This window comes from Bison bison, unplaced genomic scaffold, assembly GCF_000754665.1.
Source record: "Bison bison bison isolate TAMUID 2011002044 unplaced genomic scaffold, Bison_UMD1.0 scf7180017864519, whole genome shotgun sequence".
NCBI classification, from domain to species: Eukaryota; Metazoa; Chordata; class Mammalia; order Artiodactyla; family Bovidae; genus Bison; species Bison bison.
In genome coordinates this window covers 13234630-13259736 of record NW_011495072.1, presented here as the reverse complement: position 1 = coordinate 13259736, position 25107 = coordinate 13234630, and the positions used below count along the sequence as shown (strand labels likewise).

At 37.8% G+C, this 25107-nt stretch overlaps 1 protein-coding gene across 5 annotated transcripts in view; it reads left to right on the top strand.

Annotated features, from left to right (window-relative positions):
* Positions 1–25107, top strand: part of NTNG1 (netrin G1) — a 369164-nt gene that overhangs the window by 297808 nt on the left and 46249 nt on the right. For 3 of the 5 annotated variants that reach the window (XM_010830949.1, XM_010830946.1, XM_010830947.1), the window contains exon 6: positions 2611–2676. The exons of 1 other annotated variant lie outside the window; for it this stretch is intronic. In XM_010830949.1, the coding sequence (XP_010829251.1) occupies positions 2611–2676 (66 nt within the window). Of the gene's footprint in view, positions 1–2610; positions 2677–13227; positions 13396–19123; positions 19259–25107 lie in introns of all 5 variants that reach the window. One more of the 5 variants, XM_010830951.1, reaches the window with a different exon arrangement.

The window sequence follows — 25107 nt, the reverse complement described above, 5'->3', positions numbered from 1 at the left end:
AGAGATATGTATAGATTAGATTAGGATTTCTAAGTGAGTGCTGGTGGTTGTGAGTTTTTATTTTTCAGGAAGGTTAGGCATCCCACCCAATGAAAATCATTTGGAAAAAAGAGTCTGTATTTCTAAGAAAATAGAAAAGCTACACTCTCCTCTTCCCCAAGATACTATCATAAGTGCATAATACAGAAGAAAATTACCTTCTAGGTAGGGATCAGATTGTAACTGAGGTGTCTCTCTTGATAATTTCATACAGGTCAAGGAGTTAACAATTCAAAAGTAGAATCACCTACATTCGCTTTTTATATATGTAAGAAGATCCTCAATATGGAACCTCAGTATCCTGGAGGAAAATCATAAAAGAGTATAAATATAAAATATAGGCATAAACAAATATTTATTATATTAGAATATGGAATAGAACTTAATTTATAAAGTTAACTTTCAAACTCACTTCTAAATTGGTTTAGTATAAAATTTTGTCTTCACTTAAAATTTCTTGGCAGAGCTTATTAGCAAAATGATTAATTATAGTATTACTTTCACTTCAAGTAAACCAAGCCACTGAATACTTAACATTAAACTTGCAAGCAGCACCCCCACATATGACCTATATTTACCTCTCCTACAGAAAAAGATGGAGAAAACCATTTCAGAGAACTAAATTGTTCCTAATTTGATGCTTATAATATATATAAATATATTTTCTATATAAAACTATAACAGTGATTTGAAATTTTTTCTAAATAAACAAGTTCTAAAAATCACTTGTTTTTCAAAGTGACTATCACAGTTCACGTAGGCTTGTTATGTTAATTCCATTTCTCCCCATCACCAAAGTACTCACATGGAAAGTAATACTCAGTCAATAACTTGCGTATCTTGCCTACATATTACCAAATATCTATTTATTTAGTAACACCTACAGATGTGGAAAATTATTGCATTGTTTTTTCTTAATTTCAGAATTCATTCTTTTTTCATAATTTCAAAATTCATAAATTTTGAAGATACAGCAATATCTAACCCTTTGCTTTTACATGTATATAGCATACACACAGAGCAACAGTAGATCAGCTTTTCTAATAAATATTAATAAGCCAAAGTTATAGTGAAAGTTCCATGTCTTGCAAGATTCACTATAATCTAATTATGGAGGAAACAGTCTGATAATACCTGTTTACAGTAGCCTAGCCACTTGATCAGAGAAGGCAATGGCACCCCACTCCAGCACACTTGCCTGGAAAATCTCATGGACAGAGGAGCCTGGTGGGCTGCAGTCCATGGGGTCTCTAAGAGTCGGACACGACTCAGCGACTTCACTTTCACTTTTCACTTTCATACATTGGAGAAGGAAGTGGCAACCCACTCCAGTGTTCTTGCCTGGAGAATCCCAGGGATGGGGGAGCCTGGCGGGCTGCCGTCTATGGGGTCGCACAGAGTCAGACACGACTGAAGTGACTTAGCAGCAGCAGCAACAGCAGCCACTTGATATCAATTACTCAGTTATTAAATATTTACTGAGGCCTTCTGGAAGGCTTTGCCCTTCCTCAAAGAGATTCAAATTAATTACAAAGACAAGAAATAAACATAAAATTTAAAGTAGCAATATTAAAACTTACGCCTATCCACATATCCATGAAAAATAAGGAACACAGGAGGTCACATGCTATAGGAGTTTAGAGGCAAGAACTCTCCTTGTGGACTTGGATGGCCTCAAAGGACCACACTAGAAATGTAGTTTTGAACTGATCTCAGTGAATGGCAGATGTGAGTCATGAAATGGCTGCTGTAATAGTTGTGCTCTAGGTACCTTAGCAAAAATAGTTTTAAAGCACTCAATCCTAAATCTGGCTATTTTCCTGTTTTCCAGAGTCATTTTTTTTAAACATGGGTGAATCTAAGAAAAAAAAAAGACATTATTCTTAAATTAACAATGTTTATCATTATTTCTGGATTGGAACCAAAAACTTTAGAGAGATATTTTCAGTTAAAAACATCATGAAAATATATACACACCCATACATACAAACCTGAGATATGATCAGAATACCCTGGTCTGTTTTCCTTAAGCCAGAATCACCAGTAATCCTTCTCTTTCTTTCTCTGAGAAATTGCATAAAAACAAATAGGAAATAAATCCACTTCTTTGCAGAGATAATGGCTCACACTTAAAACATACCCTAAAGAATCTCTCCTGAAGACTAATGTAACCAGCTCATATCTGTAAATATAAATTGCAGAGAATGGAATTCTCAAGTGAGAAATTATTTCTTTCCCGTTATCTTCCAGTTTCAGGCAGCAGCTTTATATAATGATTTGAATTGCTGAAGTCCCTATTTAGTTATTTGTAAGAACACTCTACTTTATTTCAAAAGTTAATGCATATAGCTTTGTTAGGGAACGGGCTATATATTTAATGTCCATTCAATGTTTTGGGAATCATCAATTGCTTGCTTTTGTCTGGTGTGGGAGTCATGTTGTGTTAAGTGCATCACAGCCAAGTTAAAAAGCAGATGTGTGGTTTGTGTCTTTGTCCATTTAGTTTTCTGTTTAAACCAAAGGATATTATAGCTGAATATAACAAACCCTGATTTTTCCTGATGTATACAGATCCTCCAAAGTTTAATAGGAAATGGCCGAATATTTCTTCCCTTGAGGTTTCTAACCCAAAACAAGGTAGGAGCATGTCAAATTCCTACTGATATAAAATCCCACATGTTTAGGGGGAAAATCCCACATTCTATTTTTTCAAACACTATATAAGAGCATTATCATCGATGCCATGCCTTCGAAAGAATCATAACTCAAATATTTTTTTCTAATATGAAGTGTCCCAGAAATATTATAGCAACAAGTGTAGAAAAGATTAGATGGCACAGAAGCTATAAGACCTTTACCAAGTTTACGTTGAATGCCAGCCAGTCCCAAGAGAAGTCTAGTGTTGGTTGCCCTCACAGTGAAAGTATAAATAATACCTCTTAAAAACTTTTGAGTGGCTCAGGTGTCCTTCCGCTGTCTCCCTTTTGCTTTGCTTAAGTAAACTCACTGGTAGTTAGTTGTATTGAAGGTCAGGGAAAATAGGGAAAGGCAGTACTGCAACCCCTAAGAGACCTGTTTTTGTTTGTTTGTTTTTTTTTAAACTATGATTCCATATTGATTGACAGGAATTTGGATCGTTCTCTCCCCCCTTCCCCTCCCCTTCCCTTCTACATCCTAGCGTATTTCCTCTGTCGAGGCTTTCCCTCTTTTAATCCTGTATCAATTAATAATTTCTGTTAGGATTAAGAACAACCTGTTTTCTTTCTGTCCTTAGAGCAGTAATTATTTTCTAACTTCTCACATCATAAATAAATAAATAAAGGAAACTGAAGACAGCAGTGTGATTACACAGGAAAAAATAGGACCTTTAAAAACTGGCCAATCAAATTCATCAGATGCAGTGTAATGTTAAAATTACATTAACATCTAGCCTATAGATATATATAGACATGTACAAATAGTTCATATTAATAGAAAGTTGCCTTCTTTTGCATCCTTTCTTCTCACACACACACACAAAGGCACATCTTTGGCTTCCACCTTCCTTCGTTATATACAGGATGTTTCTTTTAAGCTCTAATGAACACAGATGGAAGAGGAAATGAGCAAAAGGAGGAACCAGGAAATAGCTGCTAAGCAAAACAAAATATATTAGCAATTTGTTGAGGAGTCAAATTGGAAGGGCTGCTTTTTCAGCCCTTGATCAGAGTGATGAAATCAAGACTGTCCTAGATACATACATTACTAGCAAATAGAATTATCTTAATCATCTGCTCCAAATGATTTTTTTAAAGTTTCTACATACGTATGTGGAAGAAGAAATACAGATCAAGCTCACCCCATTGGTATAACTCCATGAAGACTGTGAGGAGGTTTAGCGGCATTGCTCCTTGGCAAGTTCAATGAGAGCATCTTCAGTAAAATGTCACTCAGTATTTCCCATTGAATTTCATAGCTCAACAAATTATACAAGACAGGATCTAAGACTTCACACTTCACAGGGAGTTTTCTGCTGAACAAGATTATGCATTGTTGAGAACTTGAGTTTTGTGCTGAACAAGATATGCATTGTTCAAAACCTGAAAGAGACCCTTTTATTATTTTTGCTACATTTTCTGAGTGTCACAAGACTAAGAGCTTTCAGAAATAATCTTTAGTTAATACTAGTTGCAGTTTTTAGAATGTAGATAATGAGTTCAAATAAATTTATTTGAGAGGTGCACACTTGAATACAGTGCTTGAACTTGAAATTTTAGCTAAAAGTGTACTTTCTGTCAGAGGTCAGTTCTGTGCAGGTGTAATTTATCTGATCAACATCTGCAGAAAGCATCAAGCTCTATCCTGTTTTTGCTACTTTCACAAGTGACTGTTCATGAATAACTGAAAAAGAAAAGCAGGCAAATTTAAAAATTCCTGCCATTAACAAACCGGTATCATAAAAGTAACAATTGTTAGGAAAAGACTACATTTTTGAAAGACAGAGTCCAATTGACTCTGAGGCTGAGATCCAGGTTCTGCTAAATGGTTGACCATTGTTAACTATGTTCTGTGATATCTAATCAGTTCAGCAAAAGTAATCTAACTGGTTTATATGCAGATGGGCTACTGTTACACAGAGAGAAAGACATGGTGAATTGAGTTAATGATGTTACTAATTAATTCAACAACTCAACTACTATTATAACAGACAATAGAGGATCCTAATATCCATAATGTTATTGAAATAATCTGCATAACTGGATTATGTATTTAAATGGTAATTCTTTTTGCATCTGAAAATAAAGCTTCCAAACTTTATTAACAACAAAGTCAAACCATTTTCAGCCAAATACAAGCTTTCTCTGTGATTGAAATAAACTCCCAGAGGCAACAGATACAAATAGTATCTTCATTTAGGACTACTTTTCAAGTGGGTTGATGATAAGTAATTACAATTTGAACATTTCACTGTTGTTTCTAATGTGCTGTTCATTCTTTTAAACCTATCCAGTTGCTCCCAAATTAGCTTTGTCAACAGTTTCTTCTGTTCAAGTTGCAAACCACAAGAGAGGTAGGAATTCTTGGGTTCATACAGTGATTTCATGGTGTTATGTGTTGTGAAACATTGCACTGTATGAATCTGGAATATCTGTGAAGTGTACCCATCAGCTTATTGGTGAGGCATGTTGATTGATAATGATCAATGCATCAAATAGTACTGAGTACTGTCATAAGAGGAAAAAAAGCTTCACTTGGAAATTTGACTGCTGCAAATTTAAAATGCTGCAATATTTGTTTTCTGAAAGATTAATGTGTGAATCAGAATTACAACACTTTAGGTTCCTGTTTAGAACATGAATGTTAGAGCTATTAACATTGTTACTCATTTGCATTGAAAATAAGGAAACTCACAGTGAGTTTCAAGGATGCTTTTCATGAGAACAGAATGGTAGGTTCGTGTATGGTGCCCATTTGACAAATGACATACCTTGGAATTTCCACTTCCCAACATTGTTTGAACGGAATTTGAACAAATACCAGTGAAGAGCTACACTGGATTTAGCATTGATTATGACCCCAAAATAATAGTTACATTACTTCCTTCAAATGAAAGTGAGCAGAATCTCGTCTGTGACTCATGAATGGCCCATTCCAGCTGGCATCTGTCATCACATCTTCACAGACTGAAGATTTTTCAGGAAACATAAAGACTCCTGCTTTTATTTCACCATTTTCCTTTAAATGTCCTATGTGACAGGTGTCTTGTTTTCCATCCTTGACTGTTGGGTACATGTCATGTTTCTTTTGGGGGGAGGTTGTTGTTTTTGTTTTTCATAAAACATCTCTTACAAAGAAATATATTTATTAACAATATATGAATTTGATTTGACCCACTTGGTGAAAATGATAATAATAGCTTCCCTATTCCTTACTGAAAAGAGTCAAATCACTTTCCAGATGTTAATCAACTTGAACGGGTCCTGCTGCGGCATATACAGTAAAGGAGAAAGCTGGTCAGAAGACGGGAAAGGGAAACGGACAGGATTTAAACCATGTCTTAACCTTTCCTCACAATGTGCTTCTACACAGCAAACGCGGACAGTGCCCTTTAGAGGGGAATCCAGATGGATTTGAAATTTGGAGAACTAAGTTCTTCAGGAACAGAGCAGCCACAGGTTGATAGGTTGTCAAGCCTGTTTGGGCATGTGTGCATAGCATACTGCAGTCATTGACACCCAAGTGATGTCGCTCCTTGCCTGCGATAGGCAGACCCACAGAGAAACCAAGGAGGTGAAGGAGAAAGGAACCATTAGAACTTTTACAGAACCCTTCTCTTTTCTGTCATGTCAGAGACTGCATGTGCAAGAGGCCTCTTGACCTGAAATTTGACCCTGCATTATTGAATCTCTAGTTTCTTGGGCGTCACAGCACTAATGAGATCTGAACACATCTCCACAGACAAGAAGAAGCCACGTAGTGAATTAGAGCTATCATTGGATAATCCACACTGTTATCAAATAATATATATGGAAGGGCTTCAAAAGTTACATAAGGTTGCAAGACAGGTTTGGGGGTGAGGTAGGAACCAGGAAAATGCTGCAGCCACTTTATTCCCTTGCCTGGGGGTAGCCCCTAGAGGCTTGGTGACTCTGCTAATGTAGTGAAGGGAAAACGCTTCTTAAGAATTATAATTCTTTCACCTTCTGTTTATCTAAAGTCTTTTCCCCATATCCTCTCTTTTTGAGTGACTAAAATTAATTTTCACCAGCTCTGACTTTGAATAAGCTTTCCTCACTTGGCCCCGAAATTAATGGGGGCAGGAGGAGAACCGGACGACAGAGGATGAGATGGCTGGATGGCATCACCGACTCAATGGACATGAGTTTGAGTGAACTCCGGGAGTTGGTGATGGACAGGGAGGCCTGGTGTGCTGTGATTCATGGGGTCGCAAAGAGTCGGACACGACTGAGCGACTGAACTGACTGACTGACTGATGCCACATTCAGGGTACATTGTCTTATATTCTGTGATGTATCTTGTATTACAGTACGTAGGTAAAATAATAATGGAACTGGAGGAAACATGGGGAATAGTAAGAAAGAAGAGACCAAGACATTTAACCCTCCTCCCAGTCTTAATATTCTTTTTCTTTCATTCTTTCTCTCTAACCTTTTTTCTGTAACTCCTACCTACCGAGGCCTTCCCCAGCCAATTCCAGTCAGAAAGTCTTTAAACCTTAGAAGAGATTTGGTTCTCTCCTAATCTTTGACAACTTTGAACTCTCCTTCTACTGAAACACTGCTAGCTTTTATTGCTCTTAACTAGCCAGTTCTTAGGGCTTCCTGGATGGCTTAGCAGTAAAGAATCCACCTGTATTGCAGGAGTTGCAGAAAATGCAGGTTCGGTCCTTTGGTCAGGAAGAGCCCATGGAGCAAGGCATGGCAACCCACTCCAGTATTCTTGCCTGAAGAATCCCATGCACAGAGAAACCTGGGGGCAGTCCATGAGGTCACAAAGAGTCAGACATGACTGAAACAACTTATAACACATGCATCAGCCAGTTCTTAAGTAACATATCATCGTAACTGCCTTATATGATGTCATGTATGTCAGATGAAGGGTTTTGCTCCCCCGGGGGACTCTCAGTTGTCACACCTTGGCAGTTGCTATTGCCTCTAGTGGGTAGAGGTCAGGAATGCTTCGGAATAGCCTACATTTAGGAAAACCAAGAATGATTTGCCCCAGATGTCAGTAGTGCTAAGGTTGAGAAACTCAGCGCCATATTCTTCAGGCCTGGGCCTCATTCTTGTTGTCCCCTGGTATAAGATGTTCTCGATCAAAATGCATTGCTATGCCACACTACGCAAATGTTTTAGCTTTAACAGTAGTCAAAACATACCTGAAAAATAAAATAGAGTCTACAGTGTGATTTGAGATTGAAAAGCTGTGTAAAACCATAGCAATTTTTTGAGAATTTCCTTTTTCCTATTGAAATTGATCTGTATAGACATATAGTCAACTCTCAGCTAAAATATTTACTAACTCAGTTACAGCTTGATATATGACTGCTGTTTTTCTGAACTCTTTAATATGTGGAATATAGCCAGACTCTTATGGTTTTTGAAATGAATTTAAGCATAACCTTCCTCTGTGTCTTCCTCTGTAAAAGAAGATGCCTCAGGATCCTCACTGATTCACTAACTCATTGATTCATTCATTCAACATATTTTGAGTACTTAGTATATGCTCAGCGATGTGTTGAATTCTGTTTACATCTGTGAACAAAATGGACACACTCTGCATGCATGTATTTACATTCAAAATATAAGGGAGAAATTTTTAACATAATTTTCAGATACTCGAAATACTCCAAAAATTTAAATAGGAGGAGGGGGCAATTAATGCGTTTGGGTCAGGGACTATTATTTCAGATAGAGTAGTCACAGAATTTTCTCTGAACAGAGACCTAAAAACAAAGTGAGGCAGCAATTCACAGGGAAGTCGAGGGGAGGAATAGGCCAGACAGAGGTGACAGCAAGTGCAAAGGCCCTGGGGAAGTGCTTGGCATGTTTGCAGAGCAGCACGGAGGCATTGTACAGAGAGCGAGGAGGAGTGTGACAGTAGTGAATCCCTGGGAAGCCAGGGGCCATATCAATTGGGAATAAATGAACTGAAATTCTGCCTTTTATTCTGAATTAGCCATGAAGTCATTAGGATTATGGGCAAAGGGATGTCATGACCTAATCTAAGTTTGGAGAGAGTTACTTTGACTACCGTGTGAGGGAGACCATCACACGGATGGAAACCAGGAAAGCAGTTTGAGAACAACAGCAGTAATCCAAGTACTAAGGATGAGATGGTGAGATGTAGAATGTATTTTAAAAGAGTAGTCACGAGGATCTGCTGATTGGTTGGTCATGGAGGGGAGAGGAAGGGAATGAGAAAAAGATTTATGTCAAGAACAACTCCAGGAATTTTGATCAAACCAGTTGGTGGAATGGAGTTGTCATTTATCGAAATATAGGGCTGGCTGCTTATGTAAGTAGCAGATTTGGGAAGGATAACCCATGAGCTCAGTTTTGAACATGTTAAAATTGAGATATCTATTAAATGTCTAAGTGGAGCCATTAAGAAGGCAGTTGCATATATCAGTTTGGATAAAGTCTCATCAACTAGCTGGGAAGTTGGTCTAGGCTGAAAATAACTATTTTGGAAAAGTCAGGTAGCACAGTGGTGAAGAATCTGCATGCCAATGCAGGAGAAGCTGGTTCGATCCCTGGGTCAGAAAGATCCTCTGGAGTAGGATATGACAACCCGCTCCAGTGTTCTTACCTGGAAAATACCATGAACAGAGGAGCCTGGAGAGCTACAGTCCATGGGGTCACAAAGAGTCAGACAGGACTGAGCAACTCAGCATGCACACACACACACACACAGTATATTGATGCTTTATAAAGTTATGAGGCTGGGTAAAAAACCCTAGCTCTGGGTTAGCCTAAAGAACAAATAGGTACAAGGCTTGAGCCCTCAGACATTTGAGAAGATATAAGAAAATGCAGAAGAGGCGGAAAAGCAGTGATAGGTGGGGAAGGAAATGAACCAACAGAGAATGGTGTCCCAGAAGCCCCCTGATTCGGAAAGGGTTGCCAGAAAGCTCTGAGGGCCCTATTGAAGTTTATGGTCATGAAGTTAAAGTGAGACTTGTTTTGAAATAGTTGGAAAGAGGCCCAGCCACATTTAGCTGCTGGGGTATAGACATTGAGAAGTAGAGGATTGGATTTAACCAGGATCAGATTTTCCCAGGAGTCTGTAATTGAGGGTGGGAATTTGGTGATGAGGGAGATAAGACTACATAAAACGAAGTGATTATAAGGATGGGCCATGTACTCTATACTTTGTAAAAAAAAAAGGGAAAGGATGAAATGGTGGGTAAGTGAATTAGAGGACCAACGATTTATGGACTATTAATATCATCCCTTCTGGATCTTAATAAGATTGCGCAGCTCTAACTGTATCATTAATGATCATTCATGGATTCTGTGCCTGTGTGAAAAGACTAGTTCCTAAAGAATGGGAAATTAACAGAAAACTGAAAAGTAATATAGAAGTTTAATAATTACATTTGAAATGTCTTGAATTTATACAGTGCTCTGGTGTTTTTAAAATCCCTTTCAAATATCTTTTTCTCATTTTGCATTCTCAAATATACCATGGCCAGAGAAGACAGATTAATCAAAGTCTCAGAAGAACCTTAGAAGTTTTAAAGGAATAAAGTTACCATTTCCTTGTTTCCTAGATTCTAAAGATATTTAAAATATCCACGTATCTTCTGAAACAGGCTTATAATATTGAGTGTTTAGCTGTGTGCGGTTTTGTATATAAATTATTTCTATAATTTATATTATTTAAATCTCCTGTCAAAATTGATAAATCGGTTTTCAAATGAGACCCAGAAACAAATAGTTAATGTCATATAAATGTATATTGTTTATTGCATTCAAAGAATAGTAGGTAACAGTGAGTTTCTAACATGGATTGGGTCTTTATTGAACTTGAATGTCTACAGACGTGTGTTTTTTTTGTGGATAAAGCTTTGTCAGGTGAAGCCCAGCATGTAGTGTTGGCTGCTGGGCAGATCTTACCCAGAAAGGAACCGTGTTATGGAACTTTTCCAGCCCTGTTCTCGCCTATTCCCCCATGTCATGTCTTCACACACTCTATTCTTCTCACCGGAAATGCTCATTTCCTCCTTCTTTTAAAAAAAAATACACCTTACCTGCCCTCATAGAAGATTCAATTTTAAGTTAGTTTTTCCTAATTTTCCTCATTAAATGAATTTCTCCTTATATCACTTTGTGTATCTGTGTGTTGTTGAGTGTGTGTGTGTGTGTGTGTGTGTGTGTGTTTTAGCACATCCTCTTGTTTTTTTCTAGTTATCTGAGCACATTTGTCTTACCTTAAACAAGCATCTTGACAACAAGAACTTAACTTCTGTGTGGTTCTGAAAAGTTCCTAGGATGAATTTATGTCCAAAAAAGGTTCTCTTGAAAAAAATCTGGATTAATTGCATTAGGTGCATGGAATACTAACCTAGGGCAGGGTTGAGTGAAGAGAAAAAACCACTTAGGGGCATCTTCTAGAGAGGGAGAGCCTGAGGCCTTGCGTGCCCACTCCTCAGGAAATCCAGGCAGCTCTGAAGAAGTCCTTGGGAAGCAATTAGATCTGAGATGTGGGTCTCCTCCCTGAAACTACTACTCTGGGCTGGCTCCAGGCCAGAAAGATTCTCCCTGTTCCAAACCCTCAACTAAGGAAAGTTGGAGAAGCCCTTCGGGTTTCTGAAGGAGTCAGAAATGCCAGCCTAAACTAGGCTGAACTCAGGGAGATATAATGTGTGGGGGTGAAATGTTTGTCTTCTAAGAGAATTTAATTTGCTGATACGTAATTTTATTATTTTTCTTGTTGATGTTATTATTATTAATTTGGCATGACTTAGACTATTTGCAGGATTATCTTACCCCACCTCCCATATGGCCTCCTTCCAGAACTCTCCTCTCTCTGGTTCCTACGAATCCGCACCCCCACTCTGCATCCCCAGTACACCAGCATACAGTGACAAAGCTGGCCTGCAGTAAACACACGGTCTTGCCTTCAGGAACCTCCCGTTCTTCTTGCCTTTCTCTTAAGCATCTGGGGTCTCCAAGGTGCTAACCCTATTCCTGAGTATCTCCCAGTCTTCACTGTTTCCAATGTCCTCCTCTGCTTCTATCCAAATTTGATTTCATTCTGTTGGGACCTTGCCCTCAACTCTGCTGTAATAACTGGCTGTCATATAAATGAATCCATACCATTCTGATGAGTGGCAGATGTTAATTTAAAATAAAAATCCAATCACCCTTCTTCCTTATTCATTTTGATGACACTCATTTTTACTCTGGTCATTAAATGCAGTGCTTTCAAAATTTTATTCTGGGGCAAAAGAGTAATTCAGCACTTTACATTGTACCTAACACATAGACCAACTGAATAAATTATTTATTGCATGAATGAATGGGCTCAAATAGTGACTTTTTGGCTTGCTGGTGGGATAAAATAAAAGCCAGACATTATTGAGAGGGGTGTTTTTAGACAAGGTTTTGTAGTTTCATAGTTGACCTTCCTTATAATTGTCAGCTAGGCCTACCCCCATATTTTGAGAAGACAAAACAGATTTCCCACCAAGTTACTTCTCACACTTTCTTTCTATCTGATTTAATAACTACTGCACCAGTAGAGGCTTTTTTTTTTTTTCTTTTTAAAGGGTTGAATTAGATTAATAACTTGCTTTGGTTGAGATACAAGAGAGAGACAATTGAGTCACTGTCCACCCTTCCCCACAACTCCTTGTCTAATTACCACCATCACCCCTAACCCTCCAACACTTTGGGAAGACAAAGGGAAATCTAAGGGTACAGCAGCTGCCTGACTCTTATTTTGGAGTAGACTTAGCTTAAAACTTGCAAGAAAAGGAAATCTTAAGCACACTCTTTTCATACCAATAATCTCCCTGTTTTTTATATTCTCTCTCACACATAAGCAAACATGCAGATTTGGCCTGATGAAAGGATTACAAAAAGCCATATTCTCTTCTTACCAATTGGAAGAAACAAAAATAAACAATTGTTTAATTGTCTAGACTCGTATTAAATTTGCCATGATTTCTTCTATGAAACTCTGACTGAGTTACTATCTTGACACAAATGATAGTAAGGCTCTAAACAAAGGAGTCGTGAGTGATGGCAGACTCAGACCTTAGATGCTGACAGTCTTTCCTCCTCCTTTTTTAAGACTGCAAATATGAAGAGAAAATGAAGGAAGTGATGCAAAGAGTGAAGTTTTTAATGTGCAAAAATTAGACTTTTGCATCAATGGAAACAAGTTTTCCCAAATTTTAAAAGGTGTACACCTGCAAATGCTTCTGTTCATATTGTCTGCCAAGAATTAACACCCTCGGATCATGTTCTGAATGTCCAACCTTTCTCTCCTGCTTGAAACAGATGCTACTTCCATGCCAGTCACAACCACCTGTGGTCACCATGTGTCATGTGGAATCACATACATGTAATGCCATTCCGCCATCTTTTCTCCACTTCTCATTTTATCTGAGCATGTAGTGTGCCGATACTCTGCAACTGTATACACTCTGTATACATTTCTGTTCTTCCTTGCAAGATTGTGAATGCTTCGGCCACTCCAATCGATGCAGTTATATCGATCTGCTAAACACAGTCATTTGCGTGAGCTGTAAACACAACACTAGAGGGCAGCACTGTGAGTTATGCAGGCTGGGCTACTTCAGAAACGCTTCTGCACAGCTGGACGATGAGAATGTGTGCATAGGTCAGTTCCATTGTAATTTCAGCTGTTGTTCTGTGCCTTTCAAGCGATGGGGAGCTATTTAAGATGGAGAGGCTGGTGATTTGCACCACAACTGAGCCAGAATGAACTTTCTTAATGGAGAAAACCTCCTTGTGGTGGACTTGAAATTCACTTGTGCTGGTTGAAATCATAGTTGGGGGATGTATTTTGAATCCTTTCTTTATTGCTGCTTTAAAGATGATGAGCTGAAAAATCATGTTTAAGAGGTAGAGAATTTTCTTTTTATTTGTCTTCTTGTTTTTGCATGAAATCTTAAAACCTGGTCATTTCAACCTGATCTTAAAGTCTTAAAGTTGTACATTCTGCTTTTAAAATGTAAACTCATTATAAGATTTTTAATTATAGATACGGGAAACTAAGACACAAGCTTTTGTAAATAATTGGTAATCAACAAATATTGATTTAAAATACTGCCATTTTGGAATTGAAAGCCACTAGGAATTGGTAATGTAGAAGTTTACTTGACTTTTCCATCCATAGTAATGAAATTCCATTTATTGAATTTTCCTATAGCCCAAAAGGAGAAGCAATTTTTCAAAACTGCTCAAGGCAATTAATTCTTTCAGTTTCCAAAGTTCATGAGCCCTGGAAAAACAGGGCCACAGGGTTCCCTTGAGCATTCCTTCCACCCTGTATGACTACTGATCATGTCAACACCAGAGAATCAGGTGCCTTTCCCATACAAAAAAGCTTCTACCTTTTACATTGAGGAACCTATCTTTAAGAAAGGGTGCTGATGGAAAAATAAGAAATAAGAAATGGAATTTCACTTTATGATGTACTTTGGAGAAATGCATATATTCGAAATGGTGAAGGGTAGATACGTATCTATTACCAGACAATAGGTTATATATAGGCAACCAATGTTAAAAGTAGATTTTTTTCACATAGAGAGTAGATAGAATACACAAACTGAAAAATGAAAGGTGGTCCTTTCATCAAAAAAGGCATCAAACCATTCTGCAATTCTAAGATCATTGTTTTCTGATTTGATGGTCAAGGTTGTATAGGTATTTGCCAAGTGTCACTTAAAATAGCTGGACAAGTTTTTTCAGTTAAAATGGGTCGTTTTATAATACTGTTCATGTCTATAGTATGTTCTGTTTTTCAAAGTGCTTCCTTATTATTTGTGAATTAGTGGAGAAATCCCTGGACTTAGAGGCTGGAGAGCTGGGTTCAAGTCCCAGTTTGCTATTTAATAGCTGTGTGCCTTAGGTAAGTCATGGAGAACTCCTGGTCAAATTGGTATCATATGGGATGCGCAGGAAACACGTGGTAAACTGGGAACTGACTTGTGATTTTTTTTTAACTTAATCCTCATTAACAAAATTGTGGTGGTAAGTATTCCACTGATAATTTCCCCTATTTTCTAGTTGAGAAAAGTAAGGCAGATTGACCCAAATCATACAGCTTAGTAAAGAGTTAGTTTCCTGACTTCAATACTTGAACTCTGTCCCAACTACCGGGACACAATTAGCAAAGCTCAACTTGTCAGACTTTTACTTATGGTATGCTTTTAGGATGAGAGTAGCAATTCTACTATAAGCTTGTGAACAGAAGTTCAATTGCCTTTATAACATTTGGGTTACAAAGATTTGAGAATATTAGTGAAAACCAAAAGGCACATAGCTGTCTGAATTTCAGATGCAGTTACATTTTGCTGAATGTCATTTGTAAAAATATATAAATGTCATACTATAAATGTGGAAACAAGTGGAAAGGTAAAATAAATAGGAACACGGGAACGCGGGAATAAAACCTAGTAAGTTTTTTCAAGACACAAAACATTACAATAAGGAGTAAATGTTTTACAATAGCAATTTCATATTATTTTAAATAAATCAAATAAAAAGACCTTACAAGAAAAGATTTTATTTCATAAAATTTCTCATAGCAGGTAACTTAACAACATCCCAATATTTTTACTCAGAGTACTCTATTCTAATGATGTCTTCCCCTTTTCCTATTCTAAAGTAATCTGTGAACTACAAAACCAGCACTCTTATCAAGTTCTAAGAGGCATAGTTCTGTTATAAATCCATATTTGATTATACACAGACAAGAAACTAGCCACTCAGCTTTTGTCTTTTAAATCATGTAAAATAGAGATGAATAGAAAGCTTAATATACATTATTCTCTTTATTTCTACTTAAAAAAAAATGAAGAGCACTTGTTTTCTCCCTTTCTAGAAAGTTTGTTAATTAAAATTATAAACCTTAGAAAGGTTTTATTTTACCGAGGTAAATATATCCCTATGCAGTATTTTATACTCTTCAAACAAGTAAAGTCATCAGTAAATACAAATATGAGTATTTTTATATACCATTAAAATTAGCGACAATATCCCCTTCACATATCCAAATTCTTTAAATTGTTGCCCTTTTCCTAAGAAGTAAAACTGTTTTAAAGACTGAACTGAAAAATTTGATTAGCTTGTATATGCTACAGTCTCTTTAGTCGCTATAAACATTCAACAGCTTCCTTAAAGACCTATAGATTCCACTTTTCCCACTTGAGGGGTCAAGGGTAGAGCCATCAGGCTGCCAGAGCACGAGGCTGAGGCTTGGGTTTCCTCTCTGAAGGCCATTGGAAGCCTGTGGCTCCATTACCAAGATTCGCCCTATAGGGCAGCGGGAATCTAGTTGCTATTTTCTACATTTAAGTTCCCTAAAAGGGCTTGCAGTAGGACTAAGAATTAAATTTGAGAAGATACACCACAAGTAATTGAGAGGTAATTTTAATACCACTTTGTATAGAAAGCACTAATGAAAATGAATGGATGTTTACCGAATTCACTTTCGCAGAATTAGGCACTAATCTCTGCAAATTTGAACTTCATCGAAGCCACCTTAATAGTTAAGGGGGAAAAAGGCATTTGCCATTTCTTTGACAATTGGCAATGAAATCCACCACCCTGGTTTTGAGGGAACAGCACCTATCTTTGACAAAATAACGACTGTGTTGAAATAGATGTCTTAAACTATTTGCATCATTTTATATTATGGTAAATATAAAGTGCAGGCTATTCCATGTTGTCACAGTAATCACTGCTTTGTGATTCTTGGCAGATTTACCCATTTTCATACAAATTCCATGCCAGCCATGTTTCCAAAGATGCATGTGTGATGCAGCAGTTCCATGAAAATGGCATCCTTGCATGCTTCTGTTTCATATAAACTCGAGTATTTAAGCAGGAAGCTGGATAGGTGGCTTCTGACCTTGGGTAATCACTGCTAATAATCCCTGATAACAAGCTTGACATCAGAGTGAAATGCAGGGCTCAGCATTTGCTACTAAACACATCTTCAGTTATGATGTATTATTGTTTTCATTCCCCTGGAAACCCAAGATCAGGTAGTCAGAGGCACATTCTATAAAACAAAACAAACCCAAGACATTTCTAATACCTATAAATCAATTGTAGTACAACTTTTTAATCAGACTTCTAAAGAATTTCATGTTTTTTAGTTTAGTAGTCCTACATATCCTTCCTAGTTGCAAGGAATAAAATATAATTCCCCAAGGCTATCCTCATCACTGCAACACTTACCATTGACTTGAGTTCCAGAAATGGTATTTTTAAACTAAATTACTTTTTGTGGTGGATTCATTTTGATATTTGGCAAAACTAATACAATTATGTAAAGTTTAAAAAAAAAAAAAAAACTAAATTACTTTGTATGTAATGTAGAGTAGACCCCACCTCTCTTTGTCACTAATTTTCATGACTGAGTGCATTACACCTACCACCTTTCATATGGCAACCACTGAGGTGTGCTGTGGTTCAGATGCTCCACATTTGTTTTAATTTTACATTTTTTACATCTCAAACCTTATATTAATCAGTTGTTACAGGCTAACATACTGGCATAGTATGTGAATTCACATTGACCAGATGTGACTCTACTCCCTGTCTTACAAAATGCTGGTGGTCCATTGTCAACTTACATACTTTAAATAGTAAGAAACATATTGTAGTAGTTTTGCTATAGCTATGTGTGTGTGTATATATATATGTATGTTTTATATATAGATTTTATATATATATATAAACATTTTAAAAGTCACAACAAAATTTCTATCTAAAAATTTTTTAAACAACTGTCATACATACATGGGCTTCCCTTGTAGCTCAGTCGGTAAAGAATTTGCCTGCAATTCAGAAGACGGGTTTGATTCCTGGATCGGGAGGATTCCCTGAAGAAGGAAATGGCAGCCGACTCCAGTATTCTAGTCTGGAGAATCCCATGGACAGAGGAGCCTGGCAGGCTACCGTCCATGGGGTTGCAAGCATCAGACACCACTTAGCAACTAAACCACCACCACCACACATTAAAATAGAAAACACCAATTTAAAATAAAACTCCAATTAATAAATCAAGCCAGACAAGAAGATAGCAATTTAGACTTTATTTAGTTTTAGTTTTACCTATGTATGTCAGCCTCACAAATGTTTATATCTTAAGAGTGCTGAACTTCAAAATTCCCTTAACATGAACTAAATAATGATTCCAAGGTACTCCACAGTCTTTGAAGAAATTATCTGGTTAGTTCCTATGACAGAACCACACCTCTAGACCTATCTATATAACAGTAAACCCTTAATCTCCATTTCCAATTTAAGACACTAAACTTAAAGATACTAAACTAAAATTCTCAGGGTTTCTTGTAGTTGGCTGCTTGGTTAGTTGCTTGATGTGATTTTATTTGATTTTTAACATGAAAATCTCTTAGTGATACCATTTTAAAATAAGAGAAATCAAGACACAGAGGGGCATAATAACTTGCCCAGTATTATACAGTGGGATTACAAAGAAAGAAACTTCAGCTTACACATTCCAAAAGCTTCAAACTAACTGCTGTTAGCTTTCTTAGCTAATGGAAGCCTAAGGAATTCTCATTTTTAATTCACCCTTTAAGCAAAGCAGAGCTTCAGAAGTAAAAATATCCTGCATAATACTATGTGAGGAATCCAGAAATTATTCTATTTACTTTTTATTACACAAAGTTATATTTTTCTGTCCACAGACATTATAATGATATGAGTCTCAAAGTGTGCATACGTTGAAATTTATTTAGGATTACAAAATTCATTTTTCTTCCATGATTGTTAATCTAAGTTACATAAAACTATACTAACATGCCTAGCAGATACAATATCTAAAGGCTGATTGCAACACAGTATGAATATATATATAATGCACCATCCCAAATCATAAAGTAAAACTGCCTTTGAATGAACAAAGTGCATTCATATTGCACTTTTACTATGTTCAGCAGTTCTCAAATATTGAGTGTAACAGATAGGCTCGTTTGAATAATTTAAAACAGATTTTACACTGATGGCATATTGATTTATCTTTGATACACAAACTTCTCATGGCATTCATTAAACCATCTAAAAATGCCCTAACAAACGGAACCTCCATTATAATCTGTTAGCAGGGAAGAGCATGATGTCTTATTTCCTTAGAAGTTTTCAACTGATTTCCTCCCATAACATAAAAATGCTATCATGGAAGGCTGAGCAAATAAATAAATGGATCTGAAATAGCCATATTTGCCAAAGCATTTCATTAGTGGACATCTTTCTGTAAGTGATCCATTTAAGTAAGTGACGCTCCTGTATTGATAACTTATAAGCCATGTGGACTTGTCTCCAGCCTGTGTGTTGTCTTGTTTCTACAGAGTGTTATTGTAACCCTTTGGGCTCAGTCCATGATCGTTGTAATGGCTCAGGATTTTGTGAGTGTAAGACTGGAACAACAGGGCCTAAGTGTGATGAGTGCCTGCCGGGAAATTCCTGGCACTACGGCTGTCAACGTAAGTAACTCTGGGAGCTGCCCTCTGCCTGCTGCAGCATGGCTGATTCTGCTTGTCGAGGCTGGTGCGTGCAGCTTCTCAGAGCAGAAAAAGACCCAAATCGCTGACAAGCTTTAAAAACTACTTAATGCCCCAGCCTACATATAGGAGAGAGAGAGCAATCCATCAGCTGTCCAGCCGGCTCCTTTGAAGCCCATCTTCGTTTCTTCTGATGGTTGGAGCAACTTATATTGAAATACTGTATGCAGATCCATGTACCTGGCCAGACCATAAATTAAGTGGCACAATAGGGACCCAGCTTAGAAATCCTTACCGCAGAATGAAGGGTGATGTGTATGTGGTTAATATATTTCTTGAACTACCCTGGAGCTCCAGAGTTCATAAATTAAATGGTATCTACATAACTTATTATCACCCTTGTATCATACCCATCACTGCCTCTGAACCAAAAACCTAAAGGTAATAAATCTAAGGGACATTTAAATGCCAGGATAAAATAAATGATGAAAATCAATGTTGATTTTAAGCCTCTGAGGTTAGGCACCATGCAGTGAGCTTTACACAGATGCCATTTGGTTCAACTTCATTTTTCTGAGGATTATCAGACCTTCTTAAAAGCTTGTCAAGGCAGGTGGCATGTCGGTGTATTCTGGGAACAGAAATTTAAAAATCTGAGCAGAAGCTTCCTTCTGTCATTCACAACCTTTTCTGCTTTTTAATTCTGTGCTAGCTTTCCATTCTATCTGTACACAGTCAGCTTACTAATATTAAAGAGCCACCAGACAGAGCCTCTGGAGAGTGCAGCCCGATAGAAAATCATGTAAGCATGTAACTTGAAATATTTTGTTATCCACATTTAAAAAGTAAAAATAAATAGAGGTGGATTTTAACATTATTTTATCAAAAAAAACCCTGAAATATCATTTCAACATAGAACTAATGTTACATTATTAAGGATATATTTTACTTTTTCAGAGCTTTTGAAATCAGATGTTTACTGCTTACAGAATATCTCAATTAGAACTAGCCATATTGCAAGGCTTAATAGACACATATGTCTACCATATTGGACAGCACAGCTCTAGAGAGTTTTTGCTTAGTTTTCACTTGGAAAAAAAAAAAAAGTGTCAGCATGCAGGAACTATCTAAAGCCAGTTTCTACCAGGGGTGAACAGAATATTTTACCTGCTACTTGTGAAATGTATAGTTATCTGGAGGCTACAGTTCTGCATATTATAAAGCCAAAGTGAAATTTGTTACCATACTAATGCCATGGGCATCAGTAAATTGTGGTGATAACTGAGAAATTGGGCTTTGAGCAGGTCAAGGTTAGGAAGGGATCTAGAAGCTGGAGAGTGAGCATCTCTCACCATGCTGGAGAGTCATTAAAAGAGTCAAATAGTGTCAGAAGTCAGGCAGCACTTCTGTACGTAAGCTCTGGATACGGTCATCGTTTGAAAGTTATACACACTGTAGGTTCCCAGGAAGCATTTTAAGGATCTGAATGAGTTTGGGAAGCCCAAAACAACGTGAGGATCCAGGACTGAGGAGATAGTTGTCATCTAGATATAGAGGCCCACAGAAGGCCAGCAGTCAGGAGGAGAGAAAGACAGACAGAGGGACCAGCATGAAGACTCAAAGCATAGGGAATGAGAGACTTTATAATGAAGACACGCCTTTCCAAAGGGAAAGTCTCATGTTAGCTACCTGCTGCAGCAGGACCTAATGAATGAGTTCCTGAAGTGTAACCAGCGAAAGATATTGTAGAGAAAGTAAACAAATCCAGCCTTAGAAGAAACGTATGCCCCAAAAAGGCCTAACTTGATTTTTCTGTGTTAATTTCTGGAGTATTATAAAAAGATATAATGCCATCAGATTTCTTCTGGAATTAGAAGGCTGGATTTAGGCATGGATGTACCACGTAAGTGCTATATAATGTACAAAATGCTCTGTGCCTCAACTCCTAGTTAAGTAGATCAGTGAGATTACAGGAGTAAATACTTTACCCTCATGAGTATTTCTTGAATAACTACTATAAATTAGGTATTGAACTAGCAGTAGAGGCTAAAAGATAAAGAGAGATAGCTGTTCTGGGCATGTGGATGTGAAGTTCATAATCTGGAGTGAGAAGCTGACATGCACCCAACAGTTAGAAGGTAATCAGACCAAGTGCTATGTGCATGCCTTTAGGGAAGCCCAGGTGGGATGTAAGGCATCCTAGAGAGGAAGACATTTTGAGTCTTTAGTATTAGTAAAAGCTTTCCTGGATGGAACTTCTTGGGCAAAAAGAGTACATGAGCTAACATGCTCTGCTTCAGAAATATCAAAAGGTATTGATATGATTAGAGGGTAAGGAGTATGCATGTTGTGTGTGTGTTGTTTGTGGTGGGATGGGGGTAAAATGTTGAAAAAACAACCATAGACCAGATCAGGTAGTGTCTTGAACGCCAACCTAAGAAGTTTTATCTCATCAGGGAAGAGAAGTGAGGACCTTCCTGCAGGGGTGATATGGGATCCACCATACAGTTTCAAGCAGAGGAGAGGATACAATTCTGCTTTAGAAAGATTATTCTGACTGCTCTGTAAAGGACGGACTGGAACAGGGTGAGACAGGATTTACTATATAAATTTACAGACTTCAGATACACCTTTGAGCACACAATAATTTTATCTCAGTCTGAAATCTTTTCTTCCCTCAACCCAGCTACACAGGGCTGATATTCTGTGTTAAAATATAGAAATCCTTTTGCCAGTTGGTCAATGACTATTGCATTGAGACCCCTAAGTGCTCCCCTGGAATCTTTTAGATATCCTCCAAATCTAACAGGATAATACTTGTCAAAGTGGTTTGCCTTCAGCACCTGCTCCAATACTAGAGCAGGTACCCATACTAATTAGTTAGTGCTTGTAGGCCGATAAGTATTTTTCATATCACTGCTATGTCTGCACATACATGAATGCATTCAGAAATGCCCCTCAGGTCAATCTGTTTTGCTCTCTTCCCTTCTCAGCCGCCTCTCACATCACACGTGCACGCACACATGCTTCTGTTTGCCCTAAGTTGGACCACCCTTGGGTTGGCCACACTGTTAGTGGCAGTGAGAGTGACCTGCAATGAGAAACCAAGGAAGGAAAAACGTAGTGTTCAAGTAGGGCTGATGGTGGCCTTGGCAGCAATGAGCAGGGATTAGCTGCACATTTAGGGAGTCAGGACCAGGGAGGAGCTGCCGTAAGGATCAGGACAGAGTCCAAGGCATCCAGACACAGGGTTCCAGTCTCCCAGAGGACTGACAAGAGGAGCAGTGTGGAACTGTAGTCCCACAGGACTTGTACTTGGGAAAATACAAGTACAAGAAAATAAAGAGATTCAGTTCCTCACACCGTTGCTTACATCCTATGAATAGAACCAAATGAGCACACACTTCAGCTCTGGAGTCATACAGACCCAAGTCTGAATTCCATCTCCATGCCTTACTACCCACAGGACTTAGCAGAAAGTACTTGGACTCCCTAAACTTAATTTTTCATGTAAAAATTGTGATAAAACTAGAACCTAACACATATGGAAAATAATGAATGTGGAGCTCATGGTACATAGTAAGATCTCAGTTATTATTAGTTTCCAGGTACAAGTTGATGTGTCAAGAACATGTTTGTTTTTTTTTTTCTTTTTTTTTAGGAATCCATGTTTAACGCTAATTGTAGAGTGATAGTGCAGAAAGTGTGATAAGAATGGCCACTACTGAGTATCAAACTGTTGACCTAGGGGATTCTAAAAATCCCTTGCTCAGACACAAGACTAATTCAAGTGATTGAAACAAAGGTGACCCCTAAAGTAATTGCTTGTCTTCACCTGGGGACATGAAGAGCTCTAGGCTCCTCAGTGACCTTTCTGCCTGAGGGGCCACTGGTTGTAGGCGCCATAAATGTAAACTGGTCTCTCTGCCAAAAGGGGAAACACTTGAAACCCTCCAGAATGAATGGACGTCAGGCAGCATGGAGCACGTGGTTCAGGAAAGAGTGCAGAAATATAAAGACGTCAAGGAGGACGGGCAGAATCGAACTTAGTCTTACGGTTGCTCCACAGAAGAATAAGATTGAGGAGAGATTCTTTTTTTATGCACCTCTTTGAAATCCACCAGAGAATAAAGATGAACCTTCTAAAGAAAAAGTAACGTTTCATGTTTCACATAAAATGTGGTTGGTTAACATGTGTTAGAAAATAGCGAAACACTTGTTAAGGGTGCCAGGAAGACTAGACATAAGGAAGATGGTTTTTTTTGTTGTTGTTTGGAAGATGAAATGGAAATTCCTACACACAGAACCAGTGGGGCTGATGAAGAGATGTATTGTCTTCCTGAAGAAAGTATAAGCTACATTGGAATATCAGATAATATTAAAGCCACCAATTTCCCCACGTTGTTACCTAATTTGTATGGATACTAATGGTGCTTTCAGGAGAACTTACAGTGTGAATATTTGGATTAAAGTTAAAATATTTTGTGACATAGCTAAATGTTAAGATTTTGGAAGATATAGGAAATCAAGAACGAAGCATACACAGCAAGGGGAAGGCTGAGAGTCAGTTGCTGGGTCACGGCCTAGAGTATCAAGATATGTGTTCTTGGAAGGGATCAGTACATCTATTACCAAGAACAAAAAAACATGTGTTTAGTAGGAAGCTCAGTGGTCTGATCAAGAAGAGTTTCTAATTAAATTTGATCGGAATATAGTAAAAATGGTCTTGTAAAACTGTAAAACCAGAAATTGTGGCAAACCACAAAATTTTTAAAAGGGCAACAATTATTCTTAGGAGAAAAATGAAAGTTGGGGAATGGAATTCCATTGCTTAGGTGTATGCCTTCCGGAGAATGCATAATAAGTCTGTTTGTTTTTACTGCTGCTTAGAAAATTATCACCAATTACCACATATTTAGTAGCTCAGAACAACACGAATTTATCATCTTACAGGTCTGTATTTAGAAGCCAAACAACGGTCTCCCTGGGCTAAGATCAAGGTGTTGGCAGGGCTGTATTCCAGTCAGGCTGTAAGGGGAAAGTCTGCTTCCTTGCCTTTTCTGTCTTCTGGATGCCACCTGCACTCTGTTCCTCGTGGCCCTGTTCTTCACCCTTCAAAGCCATAAACTTCCCATTTCTCTGTGCCTTTTCTTCTGTCACTATATCTTTCTCTAACCGCAGCCTGGACACAGTCTCTACTTTTAAGGACCCATGTGATTAGAATGGGAACACACAGATAATCTAGGATAATCTTCCCATCTGAAATCCCTTAATTTAATCGCATCCCTTTTGTCATGTAAGGGAACAGGTTCCGGGAATTCAGATATAGACATCTTTGGGGAGATATTTTTCTCTGCCTACCACAATTATCATCAAGAATGCCAGCTTTTAATGACAGCGATGAATATGCAGGTGTCATGGAGTTGGAATGTAATTCCTATTTGGAATAAAGATATTCAAAGGTAAAACTTTGAAAGAAATACATAATATGGTTAGAAAAGAGTGATGTATGTCAAGAAGATATAGCCTTGCACTGTGAATTAGAGACTGAAATATTTTTCAGTGAAGATCAAAGATCTTATAGAAAAAGTATTGTGAGTGTGTTTCATAGACTGTACAACCATTTAGAGGATATAGATATTGTCCAAAGCCAAATTAGGAAATCTAAATGCTTTGTAGTATTCCAAATAGGGGTATTCACATATCAAAAATGTGTGTGCTGGCCATTCAGTTGTGTCCGACTCTTTGCGACCCCATGGCCTGTAACCTGCCAGGCTCCTCTGTCCATGGAATTCTCCAGGCAAGAATACTGAAGTAGGTAGCTGTTCCCT